This window comes from Anomaloglossus baeobatrachus, chromosome 2, assembly GCF_048569485.1.
Source record: "Anomaloglossus baeobatrachus isolate aAnoBae1 chromosome 2, aAnoBae1.hap1, whole genome shotgun sequence".
In the NCBI taxonomy this organism is placed as follows: domain Eukaryota; kingdom Metazoa; phylum Chordata; class Amphibia; order Anura; family Aromobatidae; genus Anomaloglossus; species Anomaloglossus baeobatrachus.
The window spans coordinates 438,664,045-438,684,248 of record NC_134354.1 but is presented as its reverse complement, the minus strand read 5'-3'; the positions used below and the strand labels follow the sequence as shown (position 1 = coordinate 438,684,248).

General features: G+C 44.3%; 2 protein-coding genes across 3 annotated transcripts in view; one reads left to right on the top strand and one right to left on the bottom strand.

Annotated features, from left to right (window-relative positions):
• LOC142291616 (N-acyl-aromatic-L-amino acid amidohydrolase (carboxylate-forming)-like) overlaps window positions 1-18,369 on the top strand; it is a 64,755-nt gene extending 46,386 nt beyond the window's left edge. The window contains exons 5-8 of one of the 2 annotated variants that reach the window (XM_075336270.1): window positions 11,965-12,064; window positions 14,356-14,463; window positions 14,644-14,753; window positions 16,287-18,369. In XM_075336270.1, coding sequence (XP_075192385.1) covers window positions 11,965-12,064; window positions 14,356-14,463; window positions 14,644-14,753; window positions 16,287-16,508 — 540 coding nt within the window. In that variant the 3' untranslated portion in view covers window positions 16,509-18,369. Of the gene's footprint in view, window positions 1-11,964; window positions 12,065-14,355; window positions 14,464-14,643; window positions 14,754-16,264 lie in introns of both variants that reach the window. The other variant, XM_075336271.1, reaches the window with a different exon arrangement.
• The window catches only part of POR (cytochrome p450 oxidoreductase), a 438,013-nt gene that overhangs the window by 286,885 nt on the left and 130,924 nt on the right, over window positions 1-20,204 (bottom strand). The window lies entirely within an intron of this gene.

Here is a 20,204-nt window from a genome sequence, read left to right as displayed (position 1 = left end):
ATAACATGCAATATTTGGGGGAAGGGGCCCTGTTTTAGATTTAGCTTTGAATGGTAGACGTTTCATGTCACATACCTGTCAACAAGGTTTGGGGTTTCTAAATTAAAGGGGTAGTCCACTCCTCTTTTTTTCCTTAAAGGGTCCAATGCATTCTAAAAATAAATCTATATACTCTTAATCATCTTCCACCACTTTTTATATGCTGTCTGGGTATTTTATATGCTGTCTGGGTAACTTGCCGATCTGCTTCCTTCATCATCTGGTGGGGAGCTGCAGCCTATCACTATCTACAGTGGTGACCAATGTGGCAGGGATCGTTAGCTTAGCATATTGTTAATATTTAAATACACAAAGATTCTTCATTATGCCAAAAGATAAAAAAAGAAATGGAGCAAATACGGACATGTGAAAACCGACATAAGTGTTCCTTAAAAGACATTGCCTTCTATGTAAGAAAGCAAAAAGGAGAAAACAGTACACATAATAGAGGCGCACATCAGGATCATGCAATATTCAAATATAATAAATTTTTATTGGGTCAAAAAGAAAAGACAAGGACATCATAAAAACCTTTAAAATACACAAGTGCCAGAGATGCCTGGGCTGGCAAGATTGTGAATACAAGGAGAGTGCACAGCTCTCCACCCATACAAAGTGCAAGGAGAATCACAAAGACATATCCATTAAGCATACAAGCAGTATGGGCGCAAAATAAGCGCGTTTACCAGCCGGGCCCGGCGCAGTCAAAGAAGGTATGCATGAATCATACAAAGGAGTAAAAGTGGGGTCAGGAAACGGCCATAGATCACAGCAACTACTAGTGTGATCTGCGGTCCCTGGCTGCATGAGCTTCGTGAAATTCCCTGGCTGGGACTTGTTGTTCCACGTATTTTACCTGATACTATGCGTTCTCCTTTCATGCAATTATATCCAACTTACCTAGTATTTGGCCACTTTTTGACTGATCATTGTGTCTCACACTGTTATATATAATCCATATTGCTATAGCTATAGTACTAGGGTAGCATTGGAGGGGCCGGATGTGCATACTATTAATATGGACGCAGTCCTCAGTCATGGTATAACTGTGTAACTACCAATTTGAGGGCTCTCTTCACGTTATATACTACCTCAGTATTAATTGTCTTACTAGGTATTTGTCCTCATCTTTTGATCAAGAAGGTGTTTTGCATGTTATATATTGTTGATTGAACTACTATCTGTTTATCCACATGGAAAGCAACTTAATTCAATTGGAGTATCAGTGAGGTCATATGTCATATGTGTATTTTAAAGGTTTTTATGATGTCCTTGTCTTTCCTTTTTTTTTTTTCTTTTTGACCCAATAAAAATTTATTATATTTGAATATTGCATGATCCTGATGTGCACCTCTATTATGTGTACTGTTTTCTCCTTTTTGCTTGCATCATTGTTTTACACATAGGCTGCACTCAATCGTGTTGATTTTGTGCTGTGCATCCCTAATTTCCTATTTTCTATGTAAGAAAAACAATACCAACATGGATATGTAGTAGTATATATAAAAAAAAAGTTGGCAAGCACATAAAAAAGCATATAAAAATAGAAGTATTTACTAAATTAGTTGACCTCATTCTTTCGCTTCAATTAAATAATTAGTTAATACAGCAGGGTGAATGGGCCCATACTGTCTGAACCAAAGAGAACATGGCATGCACCAAATCTAGTACGTCAGTAGATATTTTATGCACAAAGCTTGTCTCTGCAGACTATCCTCTTCTACGTCTTCTGTAGCACATCCCAACAAGATGCCCTTCAAAATTAAAGTATCATTATACTGCCTAACAAATATAAATATCTCCTATGATGTGCCTCTCGATAAATAATTACCCCTCAATGTGTGTCCTGCACAAAATATCCCCCCAAACTGCCCCTCTCCATAATATCCCCCACACTGAACCGCTATATTATATCCCTAATACACTGCCCTCTAAATAATATAACCCCTACACTACCCCTCTCCATAATATAGCCCTGTCATGATGTATTTTACCTTCTCACTGTATTTGCTGTAATACTATGTCAGGATGTGATGTCACTTTCCTTTGGTTGTACTTACTGAACACTTTGAAATGTCTTGGGATGTAAGTAACCATACCTTCCCCCCATCTCCTGTGTCTCTGGGCCCATAATGCAATTATCTCTTGTCCACACAGCCAGGGGAACTTCTCATTGTTTCGTAAGCAGTGGATAACGCCAACTACACAAACCTGTAGACATCTCGGAGCCAACCTTCTAGAATCTTCTAGTGGGCCCAACCATTGCATAGACCCCTACCCTTGAGGGGCGGGCCCACGAGCTCAAACAATTCACTCCTGTTTCTAAATGCAGTTGGGAGTTGAGTTTTTGAAGAGGAAGGGAGCGAGATCTGAATCTGCGGACAGACCTCGCCGTCCAGTGGATTGTGTGGGATTTCTGGGACTCTGAAAAGGACTATTACGTTGTGATCTGGCACTTTGGATTATCGGGAGGTGCCCCCGAATCTGTTTTATTTGGACTTGTCGTGTGCTGTTCCTGTATTCCTGTTAGTAAACCTGTTGGATCATCCTCGGCCTGTTGTCTCTCTTTGCTCTGATGTACACCCCGTCACAAACTGGTGGCAGCGGCGGGATCAGAGCAGAAGAAATGGAGGACAACAGCCAATCGACGTCTGAAACCAGAACCTCAGGATACAGGAACTGGACTGTGGCGAGTCTACAAACAAAGGCCCGTGAATTAGGTGTCGGCTACAAAGGACTCTCTAAGGAGCAACTAATTGAGGCATTGGAACACGCTTGCCTGCAAGATGGCACCGAGGAACAATTTCCACAGCAAGGGGAGCAAAGACGGGAGCCGGAGGTGAATACCCAAAAAAGTCAATGGGTTGTGTGGTACAAGGAAAAGATGGCACTGCTTGGAGATGAGGCCACCATAGAAGATAAGAGGGAGGCCATGCGTGGAGCTGAAGAGAAGGAGCGCAGGATGGAGGAGATGGCATTGCTGGATAAGCAGCTCGCTGTGGAAGCCGCGAGAGGTTCCAGACAGACTGTAACCCCAGCACCCATCATGAGGGAACTTCCCAGAGTGTCCCGCAAAGACTTCAAGCAGTTTAATGAGGCTGCTGGTGACATTGAGGGCTTCTTCCAGGACTTTGAGCATCAGTGTCGATTAATGGAAGTCCCAGAAAGGGAGCGCGTCCGGCATCTGGTTGGGCTCTTAGAGGGTGGAGCTGCTGCAGCCTATAGAGCTATGGACCCTCGGTGGAACTGTGAGTATGCGGATATTAAACAGACTATTCTAGAACATTATGCTGTAACGCCAGACACTTACAGGACTCAGTTCCGTACTCTAGCATGTGATGAGGAAGTGTCCTTCAAGATGTATGCCCACAAACTCAAACATCTGTGGCATCGTTGGTTGGAGGCAGAGGAGGCCTTAACCTTGGAGACCGTCCTCCAGGTCCTCCTAAAAGAGCAGTTTTACTTCAAGTGCCCCGCTGAGATCCGGGAATGGGTGCGTGAAAGGAGACCAGCCACTGTGGAGGAAGCTGCAGCTCTAGCTGATGAGGCTCTCACCATCAAGCCTCAGTGGAAAAAACTACTACCCAGTGAGAAAAAAAACACCAACCCCCCAACGCTGGTGGCCCCTGGTCCTTCTGGCCCCAATGTTCACCATCACCCTAGACCGTCAACTCATGGGGACCTTCGTGTGACTGTGCCTCGCATTACTCATGCTCCACCTTTGGGAATACGACGCGGAGGAAGAATCCCAGAGCGCAGATGTTATGGATGTGGGCAGCCTGGGCACATGCAATTCCAATGTCCAGGTGTTCGTAGACAGAACAGCTACAGACCGCCTTTGCCTGTTCATTACCTACAGACACCTTCACCAGGAGAAGAGCTGGATTCTGTGCCTGATGACTTGCCAAGTGACTCAGATATCCTGGCTCCCCTACCCGGAGTCTATGGGGTGCGAGCTCCAGCCACCTGTTCTTCTGATCTTCAGGACAAACATCTACAGGAGGTCGTGCTGGATGGCCAAAAAGTTGTTGGCTTCCGTGACACTGGGGCTTTCCTCACCATAGCCGATCCCCGAGTAATTCAACCACAAGCAATTCAAAAGGGACCAGGAATTGCCATTGAACTGGCAGGAGGTACCCAGAGATATATTCCAAGAGCGAGTGTGACCCTGGATTATGGCTTTGGGGCAAAACAATGTGTGGTCGGTGTGATGAGCGGCCTCCCTGCAGACGTTCTTCTAGGAAATGATGTGGGGAATCTTCATTGCCACTTTGTCGGTGCGGTAACCAGAAGTCAAGCCAAGAGAGCAGCCCGTGTGGACGTGTACAACCCATCCATGGAACTGAGGCCACCAGAACTGCCATTACAGCCGGTGAGTGATTCTTCTTGTGGGGATAATATGAATGTTACTTGGGATAAAGTTCAGTTTAGACAAGAAGTAGAGACTGACCCCACCCTTGCTAGTTTTAGAACTCGGGCAGAAATAGGGCAGCTAGGGGAAAACGGAGAAAGAATTATCAGAGAAAATGGACTTCTGTATCGGGTTGCCAATGCCGACTCCCTAGATAAGCCCTGGACTTATAGCAAACAGCTGATTGTTCCTCAGAAGTACAGAATTCCCCTATTACACCTGGCTCATGACATTCCTACGGCTGGCCATCAAGGCAAAACCCGCACCGAGAGACGATTGACTCAAACTTTTTATTGGCCGGGGATTTCCCAAGCAGTGGCGCATTTCTGCCGAACTTGTGACATATGTCAGCGTAGAGGGCGACCCGGAGATCACCCAAAGGCACCCCTGCAACCGCTCCCTATAATAGAAGAACCCTTTCAAAGAGTAGCTGTTGATATCATTGGACCTCTGGCTAAACCAAGTAAATCTAGAAAGCAGTACATTCTCACTGTTGTGGACTACGCCACCCGATATCCAGAAGCCGTGGCCTTGTCAAGTATCTCTGCAGCCAAGGTGGCCGAGGCCTTGGTTATTATTTTTACCAGAGTAGGATTCCCCAGTGAGATCTTGTCGGACCAAGGCTCCCAGTTTATGTCAGAGTTGGTCCAGTGTCTGTGGCGCACCTGTGGAGTACGAGCGATCCGAACGACCCCGTATCATCCCCAAACAAATGGACTTTGTGAACGATTCAACGGCACTCTGAAGAATTATGCTGAGGGCCTTCACGGACCGAGATTCAGACTGGGAGAAGTACCTACCCCATCTCTTGTTTGCCTATCGGGAAGTTCCCCAGGAGTCCACTGGGTTCTCCCCCTTTGAACTACTCTATGGAAGAAAGGTCCGAGGACCCTTAACCCTGCTCAAGGAATACTGGGAGGGGCAAGTTGAAGATACAGGAACCCCTGTTGTCCCTTATGTCCTAAAGCTGCGAGAAACCTTGGCCCAACTTGCTAGTTTTGCACAGAGTTATTTGCGTATGGCTCAAACCAGACAGAAGACATGGTATGACCGTAACGCACGCTATCGGGAGTTTGTAGAAGGACAACAAGTCTTAATGATTGTTCCCCATCGGCAGAATAAACTGCAGACCACATGGGAGGGTCCCTTCCGGGTTCTCAGAAAACTGAATGATACCAATTACCTTCTTGCTTTAGATGATCAGGGGCTAAGGCAAAAGACTGTCCATGTGAATATGATTAAGGAGTACCATGACCGGAACATTCCAATGATAGCAAGCTGTCGGTTGGCTTCAGAAGATGGTCAAGAGGATGAGGACTCTCTACCTGATCTCGTGGAAGCAGCGAGAGCCCCATCCACTGTGGAACAGGTTCCCCTGGGAGATTACCTGGACTCCTTACAGAAAATCCAGATGCTGGAAGTGCTTCAACAGAGACGGGCTGCTTTCTCATCCCAACCAGGTCGAACCACCGTCACCCAACATCATGTGGACACTCAGGGCATCCGTCCCATACAACTGGCTCCTTACCGGGTACCTGAATCAGTTCGAAACACCATGCAGCACGAACTGGAGGAGATGTTACAGCTTGGGGTAATCCAGGCCTCCCATAGCCCTTGGGCCTCCCCTGTGGTGTTAGTACCCAAGAAGGATGGGAGTACTCGATTTTGTGTGGACTATCGGCGACTAAACGACCATACCGTCAGCGATCCTTACCCAATGCCTCGTATTGACGAACTTCTAGACCGACTGGCTGGGTCCCGATATGTCACTACCTTGGATCTCAGTAAGGGATACTGGCAGATCCCTCTAACGGATGAAGGGAGAGAACGGTCCGCTTTTATAACCCCCTTTGGTCTGTATGAATTTCTAAGCATGCCTTTTGGAATGAAAAATGCCCCGGCCACCTTCCAGAGAATGGTGGATCAGATCCTCCGGGGATGTGATGACTTTGCTTGTGCCTACTTGGATGATATCGCCGTCTTCAGCCACACATGGGAGGAACATCTGAATCAAGTAGCCATTATTTTGGACCTGATTCTTGCAGCCGGCCTAACTATTCGACCCGATAAATGCCAATTGGGGATGGGGGAAGTCCAGTACCTAGGACATAGAGTGGGAGGAGGGAAGCTCCGACCTGAGCCTGCCAAAATCCAGGCTATTAGAGACTGGCCTGTACCCCAAACTAAGAAACAAGTTATGGCTTTTCTGGGCACTGCCAGTTATTACCGAAAATTTTGTTTCTCATTTCAGTACTGTGGCCAAGCCTCTTACCGACCTGACCAAGAAAACAATGCCCCGGCTGGTGATCTGGACTCCAGCCTGTGATGAGGCTTTTAACCGGCTGAAGGATGCTTTGATCTGCGATCCTGTCCTGGCTGCTCCAGACTACAAGAGGAGATTCATTGTGCAAACGGATGCCTCTGCTTATGGACTGGGAGCTGTCCTCAGCCAGGTGAATGCAGCTAGGGACGAGCACCCCATCGCCTATCTCAGCCGGAAACTGCTGGACCGAGAAGTGGCCTATGCAACTGTTGAGAAGGAATGTCTGGCTGTAGTGTGGGCCCTTAAGAAACTACGGCCGTATCTGTATGGACGGGAATTCACTGTGGTTACTGATCACAATCCCCTCACCTGGCTGAACAGAGTCTCTGGGGACAATGGACGCTTACTGCGATGGAGCCTGGCTCTGCAGCCCTATAACTTTACCATACAATATAGAAGGGGCAGCCAACACCAAAATGCAGATGGACTGTCCAGGCAAGAGGAGCCTTGAGTCCTGTCAGCCATGCCTGCGTGTACTTAACCAGCGACCTGTAGAGGTCCCTAGTACGTACACAAGTTGGGAGGGGAAGGAATTGTCATGATGTATTTTACCTTCTCACTGTATTTGCTGTAATACTATGTCAGGATGTGATGTCACTTTCCTTTGGTTGTACTTACTGAACACTTTGAAATGTCTTGGGATGTAAGTAACCATACCTTCCCCCCATCTCCTGTGTCTCTGGGCCCATAATGCAATTATCTCTTGTCCACACAGCCAGGGGAACTTCTCATTGTTTCGTAAGCAGTGGATAACGCCAACTACACAAACCTGTAGACATCTCGGAGCCAACCTTCTAGAATCTTCTAGTGGGCCCAACCATTGCATAGACCCCTACCCTTGAGGGGCGGGCCCACGAGCTCAAACAATTCACTCCTGTTTCTAAATGCAGTTGGGAGTTGAGTTTTTGAAGAGGAAGGGAGCGAGATCTGAATCTGCGGACAGACCTCGCCGTCCAGTGGATTGTGTGGGATTTCTGGGACTCTGAAAAGGACTATTACGTTGTGATCTGGCACTTTGGATTATCGGGAGGTGCCCCCGAATCTGTTTTATTTGGACTTGTCGTGTGCTGTTCCTGTATTCCTGTTAGTAAACCTGTTGGATCATCCTCGGCCTGTTGTCTCTCTTTGCTCTGATGTACACCCCGTCACAAGCCCCTATACTGCCCTTTTCCATAATATACCCCTTGATGACTAATGATGTGTGTGACGCCCTGGACTAGCCAGATAGTCACATACATACCAACATACACACCCCCACCCTAGACAGTTACAACAGTCAATCAAAATCCTTGTTGCCTCCCTCCAGGGTCTGATGTGCACACCAGGTGGGGCGGAGCCAGGCGGGTGGCCCCACCCAACGAGGAGTTTACAGGCCTGGAGGCGGGAAAAGCAGTCTGAGTGGTTTTGGAGTCTGTTGAGTCAGAAGGTAAAAGTGAGAGGAGTAAAACGTCTGCGTGTGCCTGGGTAGGAGCCCAGGCACTGAAAGCAAGGTTGGCAGACGATGGTGGCCGTCTGCAGGAGGTAGTGCACCTCTGCAGAACCGTAGGACCGGGGTCGGGCGGTGGCCCGCCGGTACCGAACCGGGGAGCAGAGTGAAGCTAAGCACACAGGCAGGGCCATCAGACCCCGACCAGGCTTGGAGCCGCCGACAATAGTCAAATCCGAGTGTGACAGGAACCCCAGGGGTTTCCCAACAACCAAGACCCGACAGAAGGCAACAGTCCACACCGAGAGGATATACAGCCACCGCCACAGGCTAGAGATCCAAGGGCCAGCGCCTGCGGGCAAAACGGGCTCCTACGGCACCAATACGCCGTGGAGCGGACTACCGGTGGGCAACAACAGGAGTCAGAACATTGTTAAAGGTGTAGGGAAAGACAGCCACCATCAGCCGTCTGGGGAGAGCACAACAACACTGCAACCGGCTGCGGGACCCATCCATCCGGCCGTTTGGTTTACCAGAGACTCTGTCATTGATTGTCTGAGTGAGTACACCAGTGCCGTCCGGCACCGCGCCACGCTGTCCCTGCACCCCTGCACCCCAGCCATCCAGCCTCCCCGTTACACCACCAGGCCCCGGGATCACCAACCCCTACCCACGGAGGGGACAACATCCTAGCTGCTCCCTACCATCTCTCCCGGGATCCCCGTCACCAGCAGCGGTGGTGCCATCATCACCACGTCTCGTGGGTGGCGTCACAAACTCTCTCCCTAAACAAACCATCCCTTTTCACTCACGGGTGAGGAGCGCTGCTCGAGTCCCCGGGTCTGGCCCCCCGCTCGAGCCACCGAGCAGCAGCAGCAGCAGAAGCCCCTGACCCGAGCGTGGCGAGCGCGTCCCCTCCGCCTGCGACATGTGCTATGCACATGGCATTTCTGTACACAGAACAAGTGGTCAAACTATTGCAGGATCAAGTCTCCTAAAGGGACTATTAAATGCAGTACAAAGTAGAAAAAAAGTTTAACCCCTTAACGACCGCGGGCAGTAAAATTATGTCCTAAATGACATAATGTTACTGCCCGCGGTCTGCCGGCAGCATCCTGCTGTGATCGGCACACATCTCAGCTGATTTTCACAGCTGAGATGTGTGCCTGCTAGGCACGAGCAGAATCGTTATCTGCTCATGCCGTTTAACCCCTTATATGGCGCTGTCAATATGTGACAGCGCCATTATAAGCGCGATCGCGGTAAACATTTACTTACCGCCCGATACCGGAAGTCACGTGACGCGATCACGTGACTTCCGATAGTTGTCATGGTAGCACAGGGTCATGTGATGACTCCTGTACTACACCTGACTTGCTTTCGTTTTCGCTGTGCCAGCGGCACAGCAAAAGAGAAAGAGAGCGTATCTGCTGATTACAGCCTTGTAGCTGTGATCAGCAGATACTGCAGAGCGATCGGAACGCTGATCGCAATAGCCCCCTAGGGGGACCAGTAAAATAAAAAAAAGTTAAAAAAAGTTTTAAAAAATAAAAAAAAAAAAACCTAAAAGTTCAAATCACCCCCCATTCGCCCCATTGAAAATTAAAGGGTTAAAAAAATAAAAAATATACACACATTTGGTATCGCCGCGTTCAGAAACGCCCGATCTATCAAAATATAAAATCAATTAATCTGATCAGTATACGGCGTAGCGGCAAAAAAATTCCAAACGCCAAAACGATGTTTTTTTGTCGCCACAACTTTTGCGCAAAATGCAATAAGAGGCGATCAAAACGTAGCATCTGCACAAAAATGGTACCGTTAAAAACATCAGCTCAAGGCGCAAAAAATAGTCCATCATTGAGCCATAGATCCCGAAAAATGAGAACGCTACGGGTCACGGAATATGGCGTAAAACGTGCACCACTTTTTTAGGACAAACTTCCGATTTTTTTTTTAACCCCTTATATAAAAGTAAACCTATACATGTTTGGTGTCTACGAACTCGCACTGACCTGAGGCATCACACCCACACATCAGTTTTACCATATAGTGAACACAGTGAATAAAATATCTCAAAAACCATAGTGCTATCGCACTTTTTTTGCAATTTTTCTGCATTTGGAATTTTTTTGCCATTTTGTAGTACACTATATGGTAAAACTGATGGTTTCATTTAAAAGTACAGCTCGTTCCGCAAAAAATGAGCCCTCACATGACCATATTGAGTGAAAAATAAAAAAGTTACGTCTCTCAGAAAAAGAATGGCGAAAGAAAAAAAAAGGAAAGCGAAAAATCGGTCGGTCGTGAAAGGGTTAAACGAGATAAAAAAAATATAAAAGTTCAAATCACCCCCCTTTTACCACATTAAAAATTACGAAATATAAAATACACATATTTGGTATTGCGGTGTTCGTAAAAGTCCAATCTATCAAAATCTACAATAAATTAATACAATACGTAAATAGCATAATGAGACAAATCAAAACTCTTTGCAGTTTGTTGTCGCGTCAAGAGAAAAAAAGTCTACTAACAGGAAATCAAAACATAAAATAAAATCAATAAAAAACATCAGGTCGAGGTGCGAAAAAGAAGTCCTCACAGATCCAGATCCCAAAAATTGTAAATGCTACACTTCTCGGAAAGTTGTGATACAAGAAAGTTGGTTTTTTTTCAAAATTTCTGAAATTTTTTCCACCACTTAAATTAAAAAAAAAAACCTATACATGTTTGGTAACTACATAATCATATCGACCTGGTGAACTATACTGCCAGGTCAGTTTTATGGTCAAATGAATGCTGTAAATAAAAAAAAAACAAGAAGAAATTACAGAATTTCACTTTTTTGTCACACTTGGAATCATTTTCCCGCTTACCATTACATCAAATGATTAAATTGATTGTGTCATTTAAAAATACAACTCATCCCGCTAAAAAACAAGCCCCAAAAAGGGCTATATTGATGGAAAATTAAAAAAAGAGGAGGAAATGAAAGTGCGAAAACGAAAAATCAGCTGGTCCTTCAGGGATTAAATAATTTCTACCTCGAAAATAAGACCTAGTAGGAATTTTCTGCCTTTTTGGAGTATGCTTCAAAAATAAGCCCTAGTTGCGATTCAATAATGAAGTGTCCAGGCAGCTAAAAAATTTAAAGACAGGAGGAAATTTAAAAACAGCAGGAAACTTCATTAAACAAAGCAGAGACCCCCAAAAGCAAAAAAACAGCCGCAAAAGAGAGAAGACCGCCGTCTTCAAAAAATGCACTCACAAAACCCCAAACAACTATAGCTTAGAAGTGCCGATGGTGGATGGGCTCTCCCACAGAGATCTGCATCGCTGTCAGGTCCCTTGCCATTCCGCTCACACACACACAGATCAGGTCCAGTATCCCTGCGCTCTCTCACACACATCGGGTCGCAGTATCACTTCACGCTCACTAACTGTGCACGAGTGATACAGTTTCCAGCAAGCAGGGGGAGCAACCACTGTGAAACACAGGAGGACCTGACAGCGATGCAGATGTCCAGAGTCTGCTAAGTGCGACTCTCTTGGGGGGTCTCTGCCTTCCCAAAAATACAACCTTCACCGAAAATAAGCCGTAGAACATTTTTCAGGGCGAAAAAAATATGACAGTTATTTTTGGGGAAACACGGTATTAATATGTACAACAACCTCAATTTATATGTAATCATTATGGTGACGTGTAGCTGATTCTTATAAAACTTTATATGTTACTTCTAGTTTTATATTAAAATCTCTTTTCAGAGCAGCAGTGGGAGTGTATCTATGCCATGTTATAACTTCCTCATCGATATACCAAAGAAGGATAATATTTACCTCCAGAATATAGGAAAACATTCATGTTGTAAGCATTACTGTATTATATTTTATACTATCATATCTTCTACCTTCTTTAGGATTTATTCTACAAAATGTGACCTAGTTTAAATGGTTTATAGTTTTAAGATTTTGGTTCCATTATAAGAAAGTCATAACTTCTTAGTATATAGTAATTTTTGCTCACCTTGACTTTATACAAGTGTTTATATTGATTAATTTTGTATGCATGATGTATGTCATTATAGGTTGCAATAGGGACATACTTCTACAGACGAATGAGTGAAAAACTGCTTGAATATGTCTAAGATCTTTATTATAAACTGTATTAAAAACTGAGAACACTTCTGTGTTACTTTAAGTGAGTACATATTTATAGAATGCAATTAGGTATGATTCACCCCAGTTTCATACTCTGTGTGAGGCTGGGGTGACATGGCCATGATTATGCTAACGACACTTGGCTCAAACTCTGCTGCGAACATGAGCAGAGTGTCATTTAGGCCTCCTTGACATGTTGATGTTTCCAGTACATGTGGTGTACATTTTCACACGTACCGGAGACACGTCCACATGCATACTAATTAAAATCAATAAGGATCTTCAAACCTCTGTGTTTTCACATGGACCGTGTGTCCCTGTGAACCTCGCGTGTCCATGTGATCCACAAGGAGACATGTCAGTTTTTACTGACATGTCAGTTTGGTGCTACAAAGTATTAACTTAAAGGTGCCAAATATTATTGCACGCCCCAATTTTCTGTTTTGTTTTTTTATAAAAAAGTTTAAAATAAGCAATAAATATCGTTCAACTTCACAATTGGGTCCCACTTGTTGATTGTTCACCATAACATTCAAATTTTTATCTTTATTTTTGAAGCCTGAAATGTGGGAAAAGGTTGAAAAATACAATGGAGCCGAATACTTTCACAAGGCACTGCATATACCGTATTTTTCGGATTACAAGATGCACTTTTTCCTACCAAAAATTTGGGAGGAAAATGAGGGGTATGTCTTATAATCCAAATGAAGCTTACCGTGAGGTGGTGGAGAGGAGTAGCAGGAGGCAGGGGCAGTGATACGGCAGCTGTTCTGAGGCTGTGGGCACTGAAGCTGCCTCTGTGCTCTGTGAAGATGGTGGCGATGCGGGCTTCAAATAATGGCTCCCAGAGACGGCGCATACGCACATGGAGCTCTCGGCTCAAAATTTCATGTGCGCACGCACTGCCTCCGGCCTATTGATTTCCCAGCAGTGGACATAAGGAAATGGCACCCAGAGGCAACGCGTGCACAGATGAGATTTCGGCTTGCCATTGAGCAGATAGCTCATTCAGCGCACACGCCAACTCCGAGCACCATTTCTTTGAAGCCTGCACCTCCGACATCTTCACAAATCCAACTTCAGTGCCTGAAACTTCAGCCTGGATATTGCCTACCTCACAGGGCCCGCAGCAATCAGCAAGCATATGGGACCCCTGCTGCACGATCCACAGCGTCGCCCTGGCCCACCGCGCCTCTGCCTCCTTTTGACCTCATTCCACCGCAGCTGCTGCCCCCCCCAGTAAGACACCACCGGATTGTAAGACAGACCCCTTTTTTTTCCTCTAAATTTGGGGTGCGTTTTATAATCCGGTGCGTTTTATAAACCAAATAATACAATAAATGATTCTTGAGGATTCAATGAATGCATAACCCGCTTGGAAAAGTCAGGCAATTTCATCAGTAACCTAGCCTATTTCTTTGATGTCAATGAAGGTCTTCATCATCATCATCATCCATAGTCTTTTTGCACTAGTGCCAAACTGCGTTTAACCGGCATACGTGCATTGGCAACTCCGTTATGGGGCAAAGTTTTCAATTCCTTCTTTGCACTTCAACCTTGGTAAGGGGGTTTGGGTTAGAGATGAAAACATTGCACACTTTTAAGCAGGATATAAACTTAGTAGACCCTTTACGACTCATTTATATACAGTAGAAAATATTTTTTTAAACTTCTCTTGTGCTCCAATGATAGAAAGTCATTCATAGGACCTAGAGCTTGGTGTGATAATTTTAGGAGGGTAAAAACTAATGTCAGGTTCCATACTAGAAATCTGTAGCGAGATAACATTAACTCTTGGAACTTGGTTATAAATGGATGGAATTAATACCGCTATCTGGATACATGTAGAATACATAGTCAAATACCAAAATGTTTGAGATGTTCTGGAAGACCAAATCAAAACTTTCTATTATACATTTTTAAATTAAAATTATAGGGTCCTGGACTATCTACACTATAATATCTAATGCTTTCAGATTTCACCTTGTGTCTTTGAAGGTATAGAACTCGGACCTCAGCCTCAAGGAGTGACCAGAGCAGATGTGTTGTCTCGGATGAGACAACTTGTAAACTGCGGCCTTGACTTCCTTGACCTTTTTAATCATGGTAAGATATTGCCTAATAAGTCAAATGTTTTTGTGAAGATTGGAAAGAAGTTAAAATAATGCTTTATATTATTATTTTATTAAATTAATTCTTAATTATTTTTAACCCCCTAATTTCATCGGTGGTTTTTGGTTAATATATAATTTTCGCCTGTTGTTTCTGTCATATTAATTCCTAAAGGTAAAGAGTTTCCAAGTTTTCAAACTGATATCTACAGAGTTTTGTCCAGAGTAGATTATCCACGAGATTCTTTTGGAGAAATTTCAGCTTTTATCCACAATGATCTGCAGGTAAAATATTTCTGATTCTTTATTTCTGTAGGAATACCAAACATTTTTGTACATTTCGACTACGTTCACAATCGCGTTTTTTGCATTCCATTTGACAAATGGAATTAACGCTCAGAACAGTTCTGTTACATAACCGATGTGTCAGAAGCAGAGGGACCCCATTTATTATTGAAGGGTCTGTCAGAGTTTCCAGGTTTGTCATTATAGAATGGGGAAAAAATGCTGAACCTTTATTTTCTGTTCTAAAGAGGACACATAACAGACCTCAAACAGTCCTCATAATAATCAATGGGATCCTGCTTATTCCATTGGCATGAGTTATGCATTGTTTATATTTTGGACATTAATTACATTTCCCTTCCTAAAAACGGAACAGATGAATGCAAGTGTGAATGTTCCCTAACTGTCAATATTGTCATTTTGAAGGCCTAGTGAAAGTCATAAGCCATGATTTTTAGGTACCTTATTGTTTAGATTACCACAACCCCTGGCAAAAATTATGGAATCGCCTGGCTCTGAGGATGTTCATTCAGTTGTTTACTTTTGTTTAAAAAAAGCAGATCACAGACATGGCACAAAACTAAAGTCATTTCCATTGTCAACTTTCTGGCTTTCCTCAGAGCCAGGTGATTCCATAATTTTTGCCAGGGGTTGTAAAAACAATTGATAGGAATTTGTCGTCAGTTTTTTGCCACCTAATCTGAGAGAAGAAAAATGTAGTGACAGAGCCCCTGATTCCAGCAATGTTTCGCTTACTGGGCTGTTTACTATGGGTTTTATAAAATCACTACAAATGATCATCAGAGGATTAGCAAACCTGCTGCCAAGTACTCCTCCATATTTATGTGTTTTGTATAGTAGTGCTATCAGCACAGAATGGCAGCTTTCTGCCCATGTACAGTGTACACAGAAAGCTGCCAATCAGTGGAGTGGGCAGGGTTATACAGAGCTCAGCATTCAGAGAACTGGTACATCTGCAGCAGATCAAACAGTGATTTTATCAAAACTGCAGCAAGCAGCCCAGTAAGTGATACATCGCTGGAATCTGGGTGCCTTTCCCTAGATCATACTGCTCTCAGATGGGATAGCAAAAACCTGGAGACATTTTTGCTTTAGGTGAACAGGTCAGCTGATTCAAGCTGTGGCATTCCAGAGAGGTTGTTGATGAGGACGAGGTGTCTACTTCAAGTGGCATATCTCTAGTTTCTTGTCCCTGCCCTCTCAGCTGCTCTGACAGGTCTTTCCTCAGATGTTTATAGCGGGAGACGTGTCAATCTAGCTGAGCTAGTGGGGACATGGTTGTGGGACATTGATGTTTAGATTGCAGGACCTGATCTCTGATTCATGCTGTCCATGGTCTAATAGGTTTAGAAAATCTATGGTAACGTATTCACCTCTGTACTACTTGGTACACAAATACAGGTCCCAGAGAAATGGTGAAGATTACTTTATAGAACTTTTGGCTATTTAAGAACTTTTTATGTAATGTTTTGTTCTTACAAGTAAACTAGTCACGTTATGCTTCCAAATCAGGACAAGGACTATGTTCCTCTGAAGCCTGGAGATCCTATCTTCACTACTATAAATGGAGAAGATTTGTTCTATGATGGAGAGAAAGTTGTTTATCCAACATTTATTAACGAAGCAGCATATTATGAGAAAAAGGTAGCCTTCATACTCACAGAAAAAGTCAGCTGGAAAGTCCCTGCTTTAAAATTGAAAACTCCAGAAGACCACCATGGAACTCCAAAGTAGGTGGCACCATGGTTGGGCTGGGGTGCCTGGTGCCCACCAGTAGAATCCTTTCTACATAGAATGATTACCTGTCAATTTATAGGCCTTATGAACTTGAAGAAGTGTGGAAGACAGAATTATATAAATGCAAGTTTTCTTTTACGCAATGAAAACATGGCCGGTAATACTGAGGTGTAGGAAGAAACGTAATCCCAGAAACCCTGGATTGCCTGCCATCAGTCTCATTCTTCTCCCACTGATAGTATATACTAACAATATAAAGGATGGAAGCCATTTTTTTTATTTGGCATAGTAATTACCTACCCTAGACTAAATGAGTGGCAGTCGTCAATAAAAAGTATTCATTGATTTAGAACGCCATTTATTTTTTTCTCAAGGAACCCCTTATAGATTAATATTTTAAGGCTTTTCATGTCATGGATTTTGCTTGGTGATTGTACACCATAATCTGAAGTAAATTATAATTTTTTTTATATGAATAGGATTACAGCAAGCCCTGGGAGCCTCATATGTTAAAGAATGGAGATGATTTGACCAGAGCTTGCCAATTCCTGGTTGCCACATTCATGCACTTCAATGCTGTCACCTCACCACTAAAATGTATAGAGAATGCAGCAGCCAGGAGTTAGCGAGCGGCTCAGCAGAAAGCTCGGACTCCTTTTCTCTCAAGAAGAAAGTGAAGCACCTATCAGACATTCATGTTATATCCTGTGGATTATGTTCTTTATTCTCAAGTATTAGGAAAAATCTATGGACTAGACATATTGAATAGCAATGGGGCTAAGTGTTGTGTAGATCTGTGATGCATTAGCGTCATATTCATGGCAGAAATCCAAGTGTCAGTTTCGGAATTCGGCTTTTCATCCCCTTGTAAAATACACATTGGATTTGAGAAAACTACAACTCCCAGGAAGTCCAAAACGTGTTACTGTCAGGCCACATAGCTTTTTAACGACAGCAAAAAATGAGAAGATGTATACATTTAACTAGTTTTCTTTCTGAGAGAGCTTGGACAAGCCTGGACTTTTTTGCAGCTGGCCCTAAAATCCGCTGTCTGATCACTCTTTGCAGGTTTTAGAATTATAAGGCAGCCACAGCAACTAAGGGGGTCCTTGGTGAAAGAGGCGAAGCAAGTTTACACAAAGAGGAAGCCGTCTGTCCCGGCAGATGTCATGCCGTACCACTTAGCTATGTATCCATGTAAAAAACAGAGCTTGTTATGTGAATGCATAAAGAACTGAAACGGCCTGGCTGCAGGGCAGGCATCTATAATATAATGCTGAACGCGTCCTTCTGTCCGAAGCCGGGATGGCAAGGGAACATCCCCAAACCCCTGAGTTGCTTCAGCAGTGCACGAGAGACCCTCAGTATACAGCACATTATATCAGTCCCATAAGTATACAGCACATTATATATATCAGTCCCCTCAGTATAAAGCACATTACATATACAGTGGAACTTTGGTTAACGAGAACAATCCGTTCTGGGAGTGCGCTTGTTAACCAAGTTACTCGTCTAGCAATGCAAGATTTCCCATAGGAAATCATTGCAATGCAGACAATTCGTTCCACAACTTGTTAAATGTCCCATCATGGTCCCCTATTGTGCCATTCCACACATGTACAAACACACACAAACACGCACATATTATGCTCACCTTACCTTCCGTTACATCGCCGGCCTCCTGGTTCTTGCAGTTCGCCGGTACAGGATGTGTATCGGGTAACCATCGCGACCGATGCCGGAACTTCTGCTGCCAGAGCGCTGACGTCAAAGGCAGGAGCCGCTTGCCTCTGATTGGTCAGCGCACTGCCTTTGAGTAGCGGCTGACAGCTGAAGTTCCCCCCTCATCGCGATAGTTACAGATACACATCCTGTAGTGGCGAACTACAAGAACCGGGAGGCCGGAGATGGAACAGAAGGTAAGGTGAGCATAATATGTGTGTGTGTGTGTTTGTGCCTGTTTGTGTGTGTGTTTGTGCGGACTTCAAGAGCGGATTAGAGTGTGGTGAATGTACAGAACCAGGAGTGTGTGCGGGGAGTATTTTGCTCGTACGGCAAAGCTTGCTCGTAAACTGAGTTACAAATTTACAGCAAGCTTTGCTCGTTAAGCGAAATACTCGCACACAAAGTTACTTGTTAACCGAGGTTCCACTGTATATATTACAGGCAATGTATGAAAACCCGGCATTCTATAGAATACCTAGGCAATGTATACAATCCCTGTCGTTTTCAGGCAAAGTATGAAATATCTGCGTTGTTCTATACTTTTCCTAGCATTACATAAAATGTCTAGGTATTATAAATAATGACAAGAACTGCTCAGGCAAAGTCTGATATAATGCCCCGATTGGAAAAGTTAGCCATTACATAAAATATCTAGGTATTATAAAGAATGATAATAAGTGCTCAGGCAAAGTCTGATATAATGCCCAGATTGGAAAAGTCTTTAGTAACAAACAGTCAAAAAACTAATGAAAAAATAAATCCTAAATGAACAACAGGATATCTTTACTGGGATTCGCATTGAATTGATGATGCCCTACAACTTTGTAATTCACTTTTTTTCCCTCTATCTCGTTCCGTTTTCAAGATAAAAATCCTAACTCCGTTGTTTTACACCAGGTGGCGCTATAGGTGGTTTCATTGCGCAGCACATGGCTACTTTACTATACCTAGAGACCACCTACCTCTATGCCTATAGCTGCCGCCGCTCTCAAGTTAATGGCGGAGGACAGGATATGGGTGGACACACTGTATGAGTCTCCTCAAAAAATTGCCCCCTAATAAGATCATTCTGGTTGCCTATAGCAACCAGAGTAAAGCTTTAAACATTGAGCTGTTCAGGTAAAGTGAAAGCTGAGTTCTGATTGGTTGCTATGGACAACTAGACCTTTATAAAGTGTAACCAATAATCAATCTATTCACTATATAATGCTGAATGCTTCCTTCTCTCCGAAGCCGAGCCGGCGCGTGCTCAGTGCTATGGTCACCTCAACATAGCACTGCGCACGGGCCGGCTGCCACCTCTGCCCACCCACACTAGCATCATGGGGAGGGAAGGGAAGGGTAAGGAACCACCTGCCCACATCACACGCATCATGGTGAGGGAGGTCAGCAGCATCCAGACATCACCCGACCAGACGTTGGCTACGCCTCTGCGGAGGCCGCTGACTGGCGCACTGTGGTGCAGGGCACGGGCTGTGCGGGATTAAGGTTGCTGGGGTTTGGCTTCTGCACCGTGGTGCGCGGGGTCTCTGAGAAGGCTGCACGGTGAGGTGTGTTTAAATAAGCCAAGAGTGGTGTCTCAGAGTAGGATGCCCATGCAGCAGTAAGTGGAGGATCTGCTGAAGCAGGTACAGCAGTGCAGGGGTCTGCAGACGTCACTGCGCCGACCACAAGGGTGCTGCCAATACAAACACACATGCGGTCAATTCAGTGACATCACCTGCGCCAACCACCACATGCTGCTGCTCTCTGCTATTTGCCAATACATGTATAGCTCTGGCAAAAATTAAGAGACCACTGCAAAATGGTCAGTTTTTCAGATCTTTCTCTTTATAGGTATATTTTTTTAGTAAAATGTAAATTGTTCTTTTATTCTATAAACTACTGACAAAATGTCTCCTAATTTCCAAGCAATAAATTTTGTATTTACTTTCTGAAAACGAGAAATGGTCAAAATAACAAACAATG